The sequence below is a fragment of the Neofelis nebulosa genome, chromosome 7, assembly GCF_028018385.1.
Source record: "Neofelis nebulosa isolate mNeoNeb1 chromosome 7, mNeoNeb1.pri, whole genome shotgun sequence".
NCBI lineage: Eukaryota > Metazoa > Chordata > Mammalia > Carnivora > Felidae > Neofelis > Neofelis nebulosa.
Genome location: NC_080788.1, coordinates 84,915,307 through 84,930,818, shown reverse-complemented (window position 1 = coordinate 84,930,818; position 15,512 = coordinate 84,915,307). Strand labels below are relative to the sequence as shown.

Here is a 15,512-nt window from a genome sequence, read left to right as displayed (position 1 = left end):
CGCTTCCTCTCATTCTTCCGGGAAAACGCCCAAATCACCTCCGCACAAATCGGATTGGAGCTCAGCTCTTTCCCCTACTGTCAGTAGTCACTGAATGACATCTTTTTTCACCACTTTACTTACTGTCTGCTGCGTTTACCTTTGACGGAGTCCAAGTCAGAAAGGACCAGAGGGCACTTGGTGGGGCCACCCTGTGTGCGTGGTGGGGTGGTACGAGGGGGAAAGGGCTGAAGGGCATCTGACCCTGGCCGCCCGGGGTCTCGGGCGACACGACTGGCTGCGGTTGAAGGGCACCGTTTAGCGTTTTACTTAGTTTTTCGTTCTTCAACACTTAGAATCCTGGTTTTTCTTCTAGCGTTACTAGGTCAGGCTACTGCATATTACTGAAGCCCTTTTATTCAGAAAGTCGCCATGGCTAAACATCGCCACGACTTCTTACTAGGGCAGCTGAGCACTTAACGTCAAGCGGCAGAAAGACCTTTCCTGAGTTTTCGATTATATTTGAAAATGAGTTTCGAACAAGCGAGGACAAAAATGGGCCGAAAGTTTCTTTTTGTTGAAAGGCAGGTTGACACCACATCCGAGCCCTGACCCGCCACCACTCCCGCTGGGCGCCGGGCGACCCCCGCCTTCTCGGGTCTCGCTGCTAGGTCCCGGACCCCTCGCCTCCTGCCCACCTGCGCCCGCTCCACCCACCGCCCAGGCATTGGCGGGTCTGCCCGGCCACTAGCACATCCGTTGTCCCAGAGCCGGAGACCGGATGCGGGGGACGTCATGGCAAGGCGTGGCGTATGTAGATGAGCATGCGCGCATTGGCTGCCGGTCCCGGACCGCCTGGGCGCGCACGTCCCGCGTGGGGGCTAGGCAGAGGCGCCCGCGGTTGTTTTGCCGACGAGCGAGGTTGAGGCGGGGGGCGTGCAGGGAGCGCGGGGTGCGGAGGCCGCGTGGGGGAAGTGACCGTGTGTGTGAAGCGCGGCGAGCGCGAGGGTGCGGGTCGAGGAGGGGCAAGCAACTCATACTTACCTGGCAGGGGAGATACCATGATCACGAAGGTGGTTTTCCCAGGGCGAGGCTTATCCATTGCACTCCGGATGTGCTGACCCCTGCGATTTCCCCAAATGTGGGAAACTCGACTGCATAATTTGTGGTAGTGGGGGACTGCGTTCGCGCTTTCCCCTGGCTTTGTGCGTTTCCAAGAACAGACCGCCCGTGTGCTCGCTGGTTTTCGGGTGTTTTCGCTTTTCGGGGTTGGCGCCTAGGATCGTCTGAGGCGTCAGCGGTTACGGCGCTGGTAGCCGCGCTGTAGTGTGCGTGCGTTGGGGCGGCGGGTTGCTGCTGGTGCTGTCGGGCTTGTGTTTTCAACTGCATTGAGGGTCACGAGGGTTTTAGCACTGGACAGTGCGTAGGCCCGTTTCGACGCTTGCTCTAGTTGTTAAGGCAGGGTTAGTTTCTCATTACGTTGCGGGTGTCACGCGCCAGAAGCTTGGCTTTCTTTTGAAGGGTTAATGCCCACCGTTAACAGGGCCAAGCCTTGCGGTAGTAAGTAACTATGCTAGAAAGCTCCAGCTGGCCCGGTCAGGAACTCTCAACTGCCTTCTTTGCACCTGCTTGGGGGTGTGATTTTACCATGACTATTTCTGGAGCTGGAAGTAGTTGCATTGGCTGATGGAGGTGAAAGAAACACTCACCAGTGGAGTTTACTTACTTCTACGGTTTTGTATAGTTTTAAGAAATTTCGATTCCTTCCGGTCCCCATCAGTCAATCCGGTTAAAACATTTTTGTGTCAAATTTAGGGCTGGGGTAGCTTACTAACGGAGATGGCCCGGCCTTAGCTCTGCCAATAATCACCAATAATTGAATTGTTGTTGGACCTCTGTTAACTGTACGAATCATTTATACCTTGTCAGTTGCGTTCAGTACCAAAGTCAGTTATTTCTAGAAAGCTTCAGTGTCAAGTCCTTGCGAAAACCATAGTCCAGTTCTGAACCTGAAGTGCTGCTGGCTTCACTTGGAAAGCGTGAATCCAACTGGTTTTTTCTTTCACTTTTCTTTTCTTTCACTTTGATAGCTACATAAGTGGCCCCAGTGAGCCTTTTCAGAAAGGGTAGCAAGCTGCTTGCCACAGCGTAGAGGCACACCGGGGCAGGCACTCCCCCAGGGCACTGGCATCCGGAACTGAGAAATATGCTATTGGTTTAGAGTCTAATCCCCAAATTGGAGTTAAGCCTCCACTAGGAGCAACCTTTAGTTTCATGACAAAATAAGTGGAAAAGGTTTTCAAAATTTGGGAACAGTTGAGGGGATGACTCTTAATAGCTGGTTTCATTTCTTCACAATACTTTTTCTAGGAACCAAACCATCCACAGGATCTCGGGAATTACCGTGCAATGTTTTGTCACTGGTTTCGCCTGTTCTGTAAAAGCTGAAACCTACTACTGTCCACGATACCCTACCTAGTCCACCAAATTTAAATTTTCTTTTTTTGGTAGCAGAGTGGTTTACTGCAAAATTTTGAGACTTTGAGATTGTAACACGTTGCAGCCCTCTCCAGCTGATAACACGTCCTAAATATTTTACTTCAGTTTCACAATATTGCAACGTGTCTAGTGAGGAGGCCTTATGTCCCTTTGAGGGAAGGGATTGTAACAAAGCCAAAGTGTCCATTCCAAGAACGTTATTGCCCTTTAATTTGGGAGGCTACCAGCAAATCATCTACATATTGAATAATTAATTATAGATCCCGCTAGTGGGACTGTAAATGTCCTGATTTCCTTCAGAAATCTTTTCCATAAATATGGGATCCCATAAATAAAAGCAAAAAGAATTTAGACTTGTCCACTAGAGGGACAGAAAAACAAGCAGAACATAGATCAGCTACAGAAATAAGCTTTGCAGATGACAGTGCTTAACGTCAAGATCATTGCAGAGTTAGAAGCTATAGGAGTTAATGGTGATGGCGTAACAAATTTATTTTTCTAAGATCTTATACAAATCTATATATTGGTCAAGCACTTCATCTCATAGATAAATGTCTCCTAGACTCCTTATAGACAGTGCTCTTTTAAAATGATTAAAATATCTCATTTTTCTAATTCTTTTATCACTGGTTTTATTCCTTCGAATTGAGTTCTTAACAAAGGGTATTGTTTTACCCCTGAGTATGGCTTATCTTTTTGTTAAGTTATTTTTATTGGTTCTATGTCTCTAAATCAGTACCATTATTCCCTAAGGCCCAACTCCATACATCTGTTTCTTTCGGCTCTGTCTTCTCCAAGTGCAGTGAGAGACTGTCACTCTCTGCCATACACCCCTTTTCTTTCAGAAGGCACATACTTAGCAAATAACTAGGGACCTTTTCCTCCAGGGAGCTTCACCAGTATTCCATCTATAATACAGAGTATGCTAGCCTTTACTTTGCACAGCAAGTCTTCCCCAACATGCTAACAGGAGAATCAGGACAAAGTGAAAACATTATGTTCCTCAGTCAGAGGACCTAGCTGTATAGGAACTGCAGAGGAAAAGGAACAAGCAGAAAGGTGACCTGAAAAACCAACAACCTATATTGTTCTCTCACCAGCTGGAACAGAAGACATTTCCAGGAAATTGCAGAATAAGCAGCAACAGTATCTAGCAGGAAAAGTAAGGCTATATTAGGCCACGGAAAGTCTTTGACACACAAAGTTGGTTCACCAGTTCCCACCTCTGAGATTCTCTTAATCACCCAAATTTGAACACTTTACTGGTCCTTCCTTCCTTCCTTCCTTCCTTCCTTCCTTCCTTCCTTCCTTCCTCCCTCCCTCCCTCCCTTCCTCCCTTCCTCCCTCCCTTCCTCCCTCCCTCCCTCTTTTCTTCCTTCCTCCCTCCCTCCCTTTCTCCCTCCCTCCCTTTCTCCCTTCCTTCCTTCCTTCCTTCCTTCCTTCCTTCCTTCCTTCCTTCCTTCCTTCTCAAAGTTAGCTAACATATCGTGCAATAATGGCTTGGGGATTAGAATTTAGTGATTCATCACTTACATATAACACCCAGTGCACATCCCAACAAGTGCCCTCCTTAATGCCCATCACCCATTTAGCCCACCACCACCCCCAACACCCTCCAGCAACCTTCAGTTTGTTCTCTGTACTTAAGAGTGTCTCCTGGTTTGCCTCTCTGTTTTTATCTTATTTTTCCTTCCCTTCCCCTATGTTCATCTATTTTGTTTCTTAACATTCCACATGAGTGAAATCATATGATGTTTATCTTCCTCTGACTTATTTTGCTTAGCATAATACAGTCTAGTTCCATCCACGTTGTTGCAAATGGCAAGAGTTCATTCTCTTTGACCGCCAAGTAATATTCCACTCTGTGTGTGTGTGTGTGTGTGTGTGTGTGTGTGTGTGTGTGTGTGGTGTGTGGTGTGTGTGCGCGCGCATGCGCATGCCACATTTATTAAAATTTTTATTTATTTTTAAATTTACATCCAAATTAGCATATAGTGCAACAATGATTTCAGGAGTAGATTCCTTAGTGCCCCTTACCCATTTAGCCCATCCCCCCTCCCACACCCCCTGTAACCCTCCGTTTGTTCTCCATATTTGAGTCTCTTATGTTTTGTCCCCCTCCCTGTTTTTATATTATTTTTGTTTCCCTTCCCTTATGTTCATCTGTCTTGTCTCTTAAAGTCCTCATATGAGTGAAGTCATATGGTTTTTGGCTTTCTCTGACTAATTTCACTTAGCATAAATACCCTCCAGTTCCATCCACGTAGTTGCAAATGGCAAGATTTCATTCTTTTTGATTGCTGAGTAACACTCCAGTGTGTGTGTGTGTCTGTGTGTGTGTGTGTGTGTGTGTGTATACCACATCTTCTCCATCCATTCATCCATCGATGGACATTTTGGCTCTTTCCATACTTTGGCTATTGTTGATAGTGCTGCTGTCAACATTGGGGTGCTTGTGTCCCTTCAACACACCTGTATCCCTTGGATAAATACCTAGTAGTGCAATTGCTGGGTCATAGGGTAGTTCTATTTTTAGCTTTTTGAGGAACCTCCATACCGTTTTCCACAGTGGCTGCACCCAATGGTGAGTGATTTGAGCATCTTTTGTCTGTTAGCCACCTGGATGTTTTCTTTCGGTAAAGTGTTCATGTCTTGTGCCCATTTCTTCACTGGATTACTTTTTTTTTGGGGGGGGGGGTTGAGTGTGATAAGTTCTTTATAGATTTTGGGTACTAAAACGTGTATCTGATATGTCATCTGCGAATATCCTCTCCCATTCAATTTGTTGCCTCTTAGTTTTTCTGTTTCCTTCACTGTGCAGAAGCTTTCTATCTTGCTGAGGTCCCAATAACTCATTTTTGCTTTTTGTTTCCCTTGCCTCCAGAGACATGTAAGAAGTTGCTGTGGCCAAGGTCTAAGAGAGTGTTACCTGTTTTCTCCTCTAGGATTTTCATGCTTTCCTGTCTCTCATGTTTAGGTCTCTCATCCATTTTGAGGTTTTTTTTTTTTAAGTTCATGTATTCACTTGCAAAGAGAGGGAGAGGGAGAGAGGGAGAGAAGGAGAGAGGGAGAGAGGGAGAGGGAGAGAGAGAGAGAGAATATCCCAAGCGGACTCCACACTGTCAGTCTGTGTGGAGCCCGATGTGGGGCTCAACTCACAAACCGTGAGGTCATGATCCGAGCTAAAATCCAGAGTCCAAACTTAACCAACTGAGCCACCCAGGTGCCCTTTTTTTGAGTTTGTTTTTTGTGTATGGTGTAAGTGGTCCAGGTTCATTCTTCTGCATGTCGCTGTCCAGTTTTCCCAATGCCATTTGCGAAAGAGATTGTCTTTTTTCCATTGGACATTCTTTCCTACTTTGTGGAAGATTAGTTTCTCATACATGTGTGGGTCCATTTCTGGGTTCTCTATTCTGTTCCATTGATCTGTGTGTCTGTTTTTGTGCTAGTATCATACTGTCTTGAAGACTACAGGTTTGGTTTTTTTTAATTTTTTTTCAACGTTTTTTATTTATTTTTGGGACAGAGAGAGACAGAGCATGAATGGGGGAGGGGCAGAGAGAGAGGGAGACACAGAATCGGAAACAGGCTCCAGGCTCCGAGCCATCAGCCCAGAGCCTGACGCGGGGCTCGAACTCACGGACCGCGAGATCGTGACCTGGCTAAAGTCGGACGCTTAACCGACTGCGCCACCCAGGCGCCCCAAGACTACAGTTTTGTAATACAGCTTGAAGTCCACACTAATTATTTCTTAGTGGAGGGTTCTGTCCTGATTCCTTTGTTCCTGAAACCTCTTCGTTCTCTGTGGTCTCTTTCTACAATCCCTCTTCCTATGTCTTGGCTTGTTCCACTAATGACATACATATAGCTTTCCCTTCTTCTTTTGCTCCCTTCATAGGTTTTCCACAGTAGGGACTAGACCCTTTAGTGAATAGTTCTGAGCAGCTAACAACAGCAGTTTTAAATTCCTTCATTTCTTTCTCCTCCTTTAAATCTCCTCTCTTTGCAAGTGAATACATGAACTTAAAAAAAAAAAACCTCAAAATGGATGAGAGACCTAAACATGAGAGACAGGAAAGCATGAAAATCCTAGAGGAGAAAACAGGTAACACTCTCTTAGACCTTTAGTGAATAGTTCTGAGCAGCTAACAACAGCAGTTTTAAATTCCTTCATTTCTTTCTCCTCCTTTAAATCTCCTCTCTTTGCAAGTGAATACATGAACTTAAAAAAAAAAAACCTCAAAATGGATGAGAGACCTAAACATGAGAGACAGGAAAGCATGAAAATCCTAGAGGAGAAAACAGGTAACACTCTCTTAGACCTTGGCCACAGCAACTTCTTACATGTCTCTGGAGGCAAGGGAAACAAAAAGCAAAAATGAGTTATTGGGACCTCAGCAAGATAGAAAGCTTCTGCACAGTGAAGGAAACAGAAAAACTAAGAGGCAACAAATTGAATGGGAGAGGATATTCGCAGATGACATATCAGATACACGTTTTAGTACCCAAAATCTATAAAGAACTTATCACACTCAACCCCCCCCCCCAAAAAAAAAGTAATCCAGTGAAGAAATGGGCACAAGACATGAACACTTTACCGAAAGAAAACATCCAGGTGGCTAACAGACAAAAGATGCTCAAATCACTCACCATTGGGTGCAGCCACTGTGGAAAACGGTATGGAGGTTCCTCAAAAAGCTAAAAATAGAACTACCCTATGACCCAGCAATTGCACTACTAGGTATTTATCCAAGGGATACAGGTGTGTTGAAGGGACACAAGCACCCCAATGTTGACAGCAGCACTATCAACAATAGCCAAAGTATGGAAAGAGCCAAAATGTCCATCGATGGATGAATGGATGGAGAAGATGTGGTATACACACACACACACACACACACACAGACACACACACACACTGGAGTGTTACTCAGCAATCAAAAAGAATGAAATCTTGCCATTTGCAACTACGTGGATGGAACTGGAGGGTATTTATGCTAAGTGAAATTAGTCAGAGAAAGCCAAAAACCATATGACTTCACTCATATGAGGACTTTAAGAGACAAGACAGATGAACATAAGGGAAGGGAAACAAAAATAATATAAAAACAGGGAGGGGGACAAAACATAAGAGACTCAAATATGGAGAACAAACGGAGGGTTACAGGGGGTGTGGGAGGGGGGATGGGCTAAATGGGTAAGGGGCACTAAGGAATCTACTCCTGAAATCATTGTTGCACTATATGCTAATTTGGATGTAAATTTAAAAATAAATAAAAATTTTAATAAATGTGGCATGCGCATGCGCGCGCACACACACCACACACCACACACACACACACACACACACACACACACACACACACACAGAGTGGAATATTACTTGGCGGTCAAAGAGAATGAACTCTTGCCATTTGCAACAACGTGGATGGAACTAGACTGTATTATGCTAAGCAAAATAAGTCAGAGGAAGATAAACATCATATGATTTCACTCATGTGGAATGTTAAGAAACAAAATAGATGAACATAGGGGAAGGGAAGGAAAAATAAGATAAAAACAGAGAGGCAAACCAGGAGACACTCTTAAGTACAGAGAACAAACTGAAGGTTGCTGGAGGGTGTTGGGGGTGGTGGTGGGCTAAATGGGTGATGGGCATTAAGGAGGGCACTTGTTGGGATGTGCACTGGGTGTTATATGTAAGTGATGAATCACTAAATTCTAATCCCCAAGCCATTATTGCACGATATGTTAGCTAACTTTGAGAAGGAAGGAAGGAAGGAAGGAAGGAAGGAAGGAAGGAAGGAAGGAAGGGAGAAAGGGAGGGAGGGAGAAAGGGAGGGAGGGAGGAAGGAAGAAAAGAGGGAGGGAGGGAGGAAGGGAGGGAGGAAGGGAGGAAGGGAGGGAGGGAGGGAGGAAGGAAGGAAGGAAGGAAGGAAGGAAGGAAGGAAGGAAGGAAGGACCAGTAAAGTGTTCAAATTTGGGTGATTAAGAGAATCTCAGAGGTGGGAACTGGTGAACCAACTTTGTGTGTCAAAGACTTTCCGTGGCCTAATATAGCCTTACTTTTCCTGCTAGATACTGTTGCTGCTTATTCTGCAATTTCCTGGAAATGTCTTCTGTTCCAGCTGGTGAGAGAACAATATAGGTTGTTGGTTTTTCAGGTCACCTTTCTGCTTGTTCCTTTTCCTCTGCAGTTCCTATACAGCTAGGTCCTCTGACTGAGGAACATAATGTTTTCACTTTGTCCTGATTCTCCTGTTAGCATGTTGGGGAAGACTTGCTGTGCAAAGTAAAGGCTAGCATACTCTGTATTATAGATGGAATACTGGTGAAGCTCCCTGGAGGAAAAGGTCCCTAGTTATTTGCTAAGTATGTGCCTTCTGAAAGAAAAGGGGTGTATGGCAGAGAGTGACAGTCTCTCACTGCACTTGGAGAAGACAGAGCCGAAAGAAACAGATGTATGGAGTTGGGCCTTAGGGAATAATGGTACTGATTTAGAGACATAGAACCAATAAAAATAACTTAACAAAAAGATAAGCCATACTCAGGGGTAAAACAATACCCTTTGTTAAGAACTCAATTCGAAGGAATAAAACCAGTGATAAAAGAATTAGAAAAATGAGATATTTTAATCATTTTAAAAGAGCACTGTCTATAAGGAGTCTAGGAGACATTTATCTATGAGATGAAGTGCTTGACCAATATATAGATTTGTATAAGATCTTAGAAAAATAAATTTGTTACGCCATCACCATTAACTCCTATAGCTTCTAACTCTGCAATGATCTTGACGTTAAGCACTGTCATCTGCAAAGCTTATTTCTGTAGCTGATCTATGTTCTGCTTGTTTTTCTGTCCCTCTAGTGGACAAGTCTAAATTCTTTTTGCTTTTATTTATGGGATCCCATATTTATGGAAAAGATTTCTGAAGGAAATCAGGACATTTACAGTCCCACTAGCGGGATCTATAATTAATTATTCAATATGTAGATGATTTGCTGGTAGCCTCCCAAATTAAAGGGCAATAACGTTCTTGGAATGGACACTTTGGCTTTGTTACAATCCCTTCCCTCAAAGGGACATAAGGCCTCCTCACTAGACACGTTGCAATATTGTGAAACTGAAGTAAAATATTTAGGACGTGTTATCAGCTGGAGAGGGCTGCAACGTGTTACAATCTCAAAGTCTCAAAATTTTGCAGTAAACCACTCTGCTACCAAAAAAAGAAAATTTAAATTTGGTGGACTAGGTAGGGTATCGTGGACAGTAGTAGGTTTCAGCTTTTACAGAACAGGCGAAACCAGTGACAAAACATTGCACGGTAATTCCCGAGATCCTGTGGATGGTTTGGTTCCTAGAAAAAGTATTGTGAAGAAATGAAACCAGCTATTAAGAGTCATCCCCTCAACTGTTCCCAAATTTTGAAAACCTTTTCCACTTATTTTGTCATGAAACTAAAGGTTGCTCCTAGTGGAGGCTTAACTCCAATTTGGGGATTAGACTCTAAACCAATAGCATATTTCTCAGTTCCGGATGCCAGTGCCCTGGGGGAGTGCCTGCCCCGGTGTGCCTCTACGCTGTGGCAAGCAGCTTGCTACCCTTTCTGAAAAGGCTCACTGGGGCCACTTATGTAGCTATCAAAGTGAAAGAAAAGAAAAGTGAAAGAAAAAACCAGTTGGATTCACGCTTTCCAAGTGAAGCCAGCAGCACTTCAGGTTCAGAACTGGACTATGGTTTTCGCAAGGACTTGACACTGAAGCTTTCTAGAAATAACTGACTTTGGTACTGAACGCAACTGACAAGGTATAAATGATTCGTACAGTTAACAGAGGTCCAACAACAATTCAATTATTGGTGATTATTGGCAGAGCTAAGGCCGGGCCATCTCCGTTAGTAAGCTACCCCAGCCCTAAATTTGACACAAAAATGTTTTAACCGGATTGACTGATGGGGACCGGAAGGAATCGAAATTTCTTAAAACTATACAAAACCGTAGAAGTAAGTAAACTCCACTGGTGAGTGTTTCTTTCACCTCCATCAGCCAATGCAACTACTTCCAGCTCCAGAAATAGTCATGGTAAAATCACACCCCCAAGCAGGTGCAAAGAAGGCAGTTGAGAGTTCCTGACCGGGCCAGCTGGAGCTTTCTAGCATAGTTACTTACTACCGCAAGGCTTGGCCCTGTTAACGGTGGGCATTAACCCTTCAAAAGAAAGCCAAGCTTCTGGCGCGTGACACCCGCAACGTAATGAGAAACTAACCCTGCCTTAACAACTAGAGCAAGCGTCGAAACGGGCCTACGCACTGTCCAGTGCTAAAACCCTCGTGACCCTCAATGCAGTTGAAAACACAAGCCCGACAGCACCAGCAGCAACCCGCCGCCCCAACGCACGCACACTACAGCGCGGCTACCAGCGCCGTAACCGCTGACGCCTCAGACGATCCTAGGCGCCAACCCCGAAAAGCGAAAACACCCGAAAACCAGCGAGCACACGGGCGGTCTGTTCTTGGAAACGCACAAAGCCAGGGGAAAGCGCGAACGCAGTCCCCCACTACCACAAATTATGCAGTCGAGTTTCCCACATTTGGGGAAATCGCAGGGGTCAGCACATCCGGAGTGCAATGGATAAGCCTCGCCCTGGGAAAACCACCTTCGTGATCATGGTATCTCCCCTGCCAGGTAAGTATGAGTTGCTTGCCCCTCCTCGACCCGCACCCTCGCGCTCGCCGCGCTTCACACACACGGTCACTTCCCCCACGCGGCCTCCGCACCCCGCGCTCCCTGCACGCCCCCCGCCTCAACCTCGCTCGTCGGCAAAACAACCGCGGGCGCCTCTGCCTAGCCCCCACGCGGGACGTGCGCGCCCAGGCGGTCCGGGACCGGCAGCCAATGCGCGCATGCTCATCTACATACGCCACGCCTTGCCATGACGTCCCCCGCATCCGGTCTCCGGCTCTGGGACAACGGATGTGCTAGTGGCCGGGCAGACCCGCCAATGCCTGGGCGGTGGGTGGAGCGGGCGCAGGTGGGCAGGAGGCGAGGGGTCCGGGACCTAGCAGCGAGACCCGAGAAGGCGGGGGTCGCCCGGCGCCCAGCGGGAGTGGTGGCGGGTCAGGGCTCGGATGTGGTGTCAACCTGCCTTTCAACAAAAAGAAACTTTCGGCCCATTTTTGTCCTCGCTTGTTCGAAACTCATTTTCAAATATAATCGAAAACTCAGGAAAGGTCTTTCTGCCGCTTGACGTTAAGTGCTCAGCTGCCCTAGTAAGAAGTCGTGGCGATGTTTAGCCATGGCGACTTTCTGAATAAAAGGGCTTCAGTAATATGCAGTAGCCTGACCTAGTAACGCTAGAAGAAAAACCAGGATTCTAAGTGTTGAAGAACGAAAAACTAAGTAAAACGCTAAACGGTGCCCTTCAACCGCAGCCAGTCGTGTCGCCCGAGACCCCGGGCGGCCAGGGTCAGATGCCCTTCAGCCCTTTCCCCCTCGTACCACCCCACCACGCACACAGGGTGGCCCCACCAAGTGCCCTCTGGTCCTTTCTGACTTGGACTCCGTCAAAGGTAAACGCAGCAGACAGTAAGTAAAGTGGTGAAAAAAGATGTCATTCAGTGACTACTGACAGTAGGGGAAAGAGCTGAGCTCCAATCCGATTTGTGCGGAGGTGATTTGGGCGTTTTCCCGGAAGAATGAGAGGAAGCGGGCTCAGCCCAGTCAGAGAAGTGAAAGGTTACAAAGGGTAGTTCGGTGTAACTGCTGTTAGGCGGTTGTGTTTGCTAGCTGGCAGTTACTGAACTGAGGATGCTCTCCTCCCACAGACCGGGAGATAGGCCCTACTTCCTTCCCGATCACATTTCAAAGTCCTTGAGATGGGAGGGACCCTTCAGAGTTGTAAGAGATCCACATTCGCAATCGCAAGCCCTTTTTAATAAATGCCCTATTTACAACACAGGCTGGGGGCCTGTGTCAGGTGTTTAACTTCCTCAGGCTGGGAGTCAAACTTAGGGACAGAACCTTGTGCTGCTAGAAGCTATGCTAGAGTCTGGTCAAGTCTCAGTGCAGGAAACAGTCTGGGTGGGCCCTTATGTGTTCAGAGTTCTGCAGCTCTCAGCCTAAGAAAGTCTCTGGTGATGAAACAAGATAACCCGGCACTTCCCCCTGGCTGAACCCTGGCTCCTGGACCCTCCTTTTATATTCTGTTCTCTTTGATGACATTGTTTGCCCATTCAACAACTGTTTGTTGTTGTGCCAGACACTTTGAGGAACTGGTAACAAAAAGGCCTCTTGGCGTTCATGTTTTGTAGAAGGGGCAGAGGGAGTGGGAGAAAATCAACAATGGACACAATAGGTAAATTAATTAGTGTGTTAGCTGTTAGTGGGTGCTCAGAAGAGGTTACACGAGAAGGTGCTATGCTTCAAGCAAAGACTTGAAGGAGGTGAGGGAGTCAATCACGGAGGGGGCAGGGGTCCAGGAAGCATCCCCGGCACAAAGGTCGGCTAGCGCAAAGGCCCAGGTAGGACTGTGTGTGGAGAATAGCAAGGAGGCCCTGCGTCCAGCGCAAAACTGAAGAGTTGTACAAAATTAAGTCAGAGAGGTGACTAGGTTGGAGATAAGATCATGAGGGTCTTGTAGATCATTGTAAGAGGTCCCACACCATCACCACCCCCGCTCCCCATGGATAATATTTTTACTTCACTTGGAAATCAGCTACCTAGATGTTCCAATACCACTTTAACCACCTCTTGGCATCTCGGCTGAGAATGCCTGTCTCAGTTCCGCCTGGAAATCGACCACAGGTACTTGCTGCTGCTGCCGCCGTCTCCTTGGGTACAGGTGACGCTCTTGACTTGGACTTCCATCTCTGGGAGTGTTTTTCTGTAGTCCGTCTCAGGTGTAAGTGGTCCCTGGCTGGGTCCATCATGCTGCTGGCTGCTCCTCAGAACAGACCATCAGGCATCTTCGGAGACCACTCCGCTCTGCGCAGATCATTGTAACACTCTAAATGTGAGTGAACCAAAAGTTTTTGTTTTGTTTAGTGTTTGAAGTAAGGTCTACATCGGGGTCCCGGCTGGTTCAGTGGGTGCGGCATGCGACTCTTGATGATCTTGGGGTCGTGAGTTGGAGACCCAAGATGGGTGTAGAGGTTACTTAAAAATAAAATCTTAAGAAGAAGGAACACACACACACACACACACACACACACACACACACACACACACAGCATCCAATGCGGGGCCCCGAACTCACAACCTCAAGATCAAGAGTCAAATGCTCTACTGACTGAGCCAGCCAGGTAACCCCAAGCTGGGAGGTTTTGAGCAGAGGAGTGCCTTGATCTGAGTCCTCCGCCTCCCACTCCGCTTGGCACCCAAAATAATAATTACCATTATAATTATTATTATCGTTGTTAATAAAAAATAAGAAACCAGGCTGTTAAGGACAAAAGCAGGGAAATCAGTCAGTTAGTTCAGGAGGCTTGCATAATCCAGGCAAGACGATATTGCCTTCGTATGGTGGCATAATCTGCCACACCAAAAAAAATGTCATTTTGGCCTAAGGATTATTTTGAACTAAAGGCATTTAAAAACCAGCAGGTGGTTAGGCGGTTCGCAGCCGCCTACCTAGTGCCCATCCCAGTGGGTTCTCCTCCGCTCCTCCGCGAGGCCACCCCCGCACAACCAACACGCGAGCTTCACCGACGCCCCTCCTCGCCACTGCCGCCACGGACCGCTTGTAGTCCCCACCTGTAGAAAGGAGCGCCGGGAGGGGAAATGCAACAGGCAAGAGCCCCGGCCCAGGCATCTTGACAATCGCGACCCGGGAGGCTGGGGGCCACCGGCCGGGCAGCCGCCAAAACGCAGGGGATATGCTCCCTCTGCCCGGAAAGGGGCGCCTGGGGCGGCGTCGGCCCTGCTCTTTTCTAAAGGGCCTTCCAACCCACGCCAAGGCATGCCGGACCTCCGGGCTTGCCCAGTGTGGTGGCCTCCGTCATTTCAAGAAGAAGCAATGACCCGGGCCTGTCAGCGTGCACCCTTCGATAGCTCAGCTGGTAGAGGCGGAGGACTGTAGGCTGGATACGTGTGGGCATCCTTAGGTCGCTGGTTCGATTCCGGCTCGAAGGAAGTGCCTGACGCTTTTGCGCCACGGGCGGGGGGGGCACCCGCCCCCCAGCGCCCCGCCCCAACTCTGCCCCGCCCGGGCACCTGCAGCCTCGCGGCAGCCCCTCCTCCCACAGGCCAAAGTCAGTAAGTAAAACCTTTACGGAACACCTGCCTACGTCTGCTCGTGTGCTGCCGCCCAGGAACACACCTGCGCCTTCTTCCCGCAGTTTACCTGCACGTGCCCGTGGACGCTCCACGTCCCCGCCCGCTCCTGCCTTGTCTCAGCCCCACGCCGTCCCGGCGCCCTTCCCACTTTTATTCGCCCACTGCTCCCGCTCCAGACAAACGCGTGGGCAAAGAGGTTCTGCCCTCGGCAAGCCCTCGAGGCTGACAAGCGTACAGGTCGTCCACACGGGGTCGGGAACAACCATGGCGTCCTTCTGAAAACTCCCCCTCCTCGATCTCCTGCCTTGCCTCCGAGGACGGTCGCTGCGTCGGTCGCTCCCAGTTGCAGTCTCTCTGGTCTCCTCCTTCCCTGTTTCTCATAGGGTCTATAAATATACAGCTCTACGGAGACAGAAAACCCTCTTCCCCGACCAGCTTAATCTACTTGTGGGACAGAACTGTCACTCTGAGGTTTTCCAAGCCATCGCCAATTGTGCGCTTGCATCGAAGCTGACACTGGCAGAGAACGAAATGCAGCAGGGCCCCCCTCATGGGCCTTGCCAGTCGTGACGAGAACTTCAGCGGCCCCTTCGGGTTTCTTGTCAGTCTGAGGACAGGGCGTGGTCCGGGTACACTTCCGTTTTCCCGTGCCTTCGCACCTGTTCTTGTAGTCCACGGATGGCGGGGCTGGGGGCGCTCCCGCTGAGAGGGCAGTGATTACTCACACTCTGTGCACGGGTGGTAAATCCACCCGTACCGATTC

At 48.0% G+C, this 15,512-nt stretch overlaps 1 protein-coding gene and 3 non-coding genes across 4 annotated transcripts; 2 read left to right on the top strand and 2 right to left on the bottom strand.

Annotated features, from left to right (window-relative positions):
- The first annotated feature begins 1,015 nt into the window (after positions 1–1,015).
- LOC131518422 (U1 spliceosomal RNA) lies at positions 1,016–1,179 on the top strand. The gene has a single exon (XR_009265101.1). It is a non-coding gene; the product is annotated as a U1 spliceosomal RNA (small nuclear RNA).
- Positions 1,180–11,005: 9,826 nt separating this feature from the next.
- LOC131518411 (U1 spliceosomal RNA) lies at positions 11,006–11,169 on the bottom strand. Its single transcript, XR_009265090.1, has one exon. It is a non-coding gene; the product is annotated as a U1 spliceosomal RNA (small nuclear RNA).
- A 1,609-nt stretch (positions 11,170–12,778) lies between these two features.
- On the bottom strand, positions 12,779–14,273 carry LOC131517080 (SNRPN upstream reading frame protein-like). The gene is given in 4 exon segments (XM_058738792.1): positions 12,779–13,321; positions 13,324–13,350; positions 13,353–13,481; positions 14,105–14,273. Coding segments are annotated over 3 exon segments (186 nt in total). The 5' UTR covers positions 13,405–13,481; positions 14,105–14,273; the 3' UTR covers positions 12,779–13,214.
- A 241-nt stretch (positions 14,274–14,514) lies between these two features.
- Positions 14,515–14,605, top strand: TRNAY-GUA (transfer RNA tyrosine (anticodon GUA)). The gene is given in 2 exon segments: positions 14,515–14,552; positions 14,570–14,605. It is a non-coding gene; the product is annotated as a tRNA-Tyr (tRNA).
- Positions 14,606–15,512: the final 907 nt, after the last annotated feature.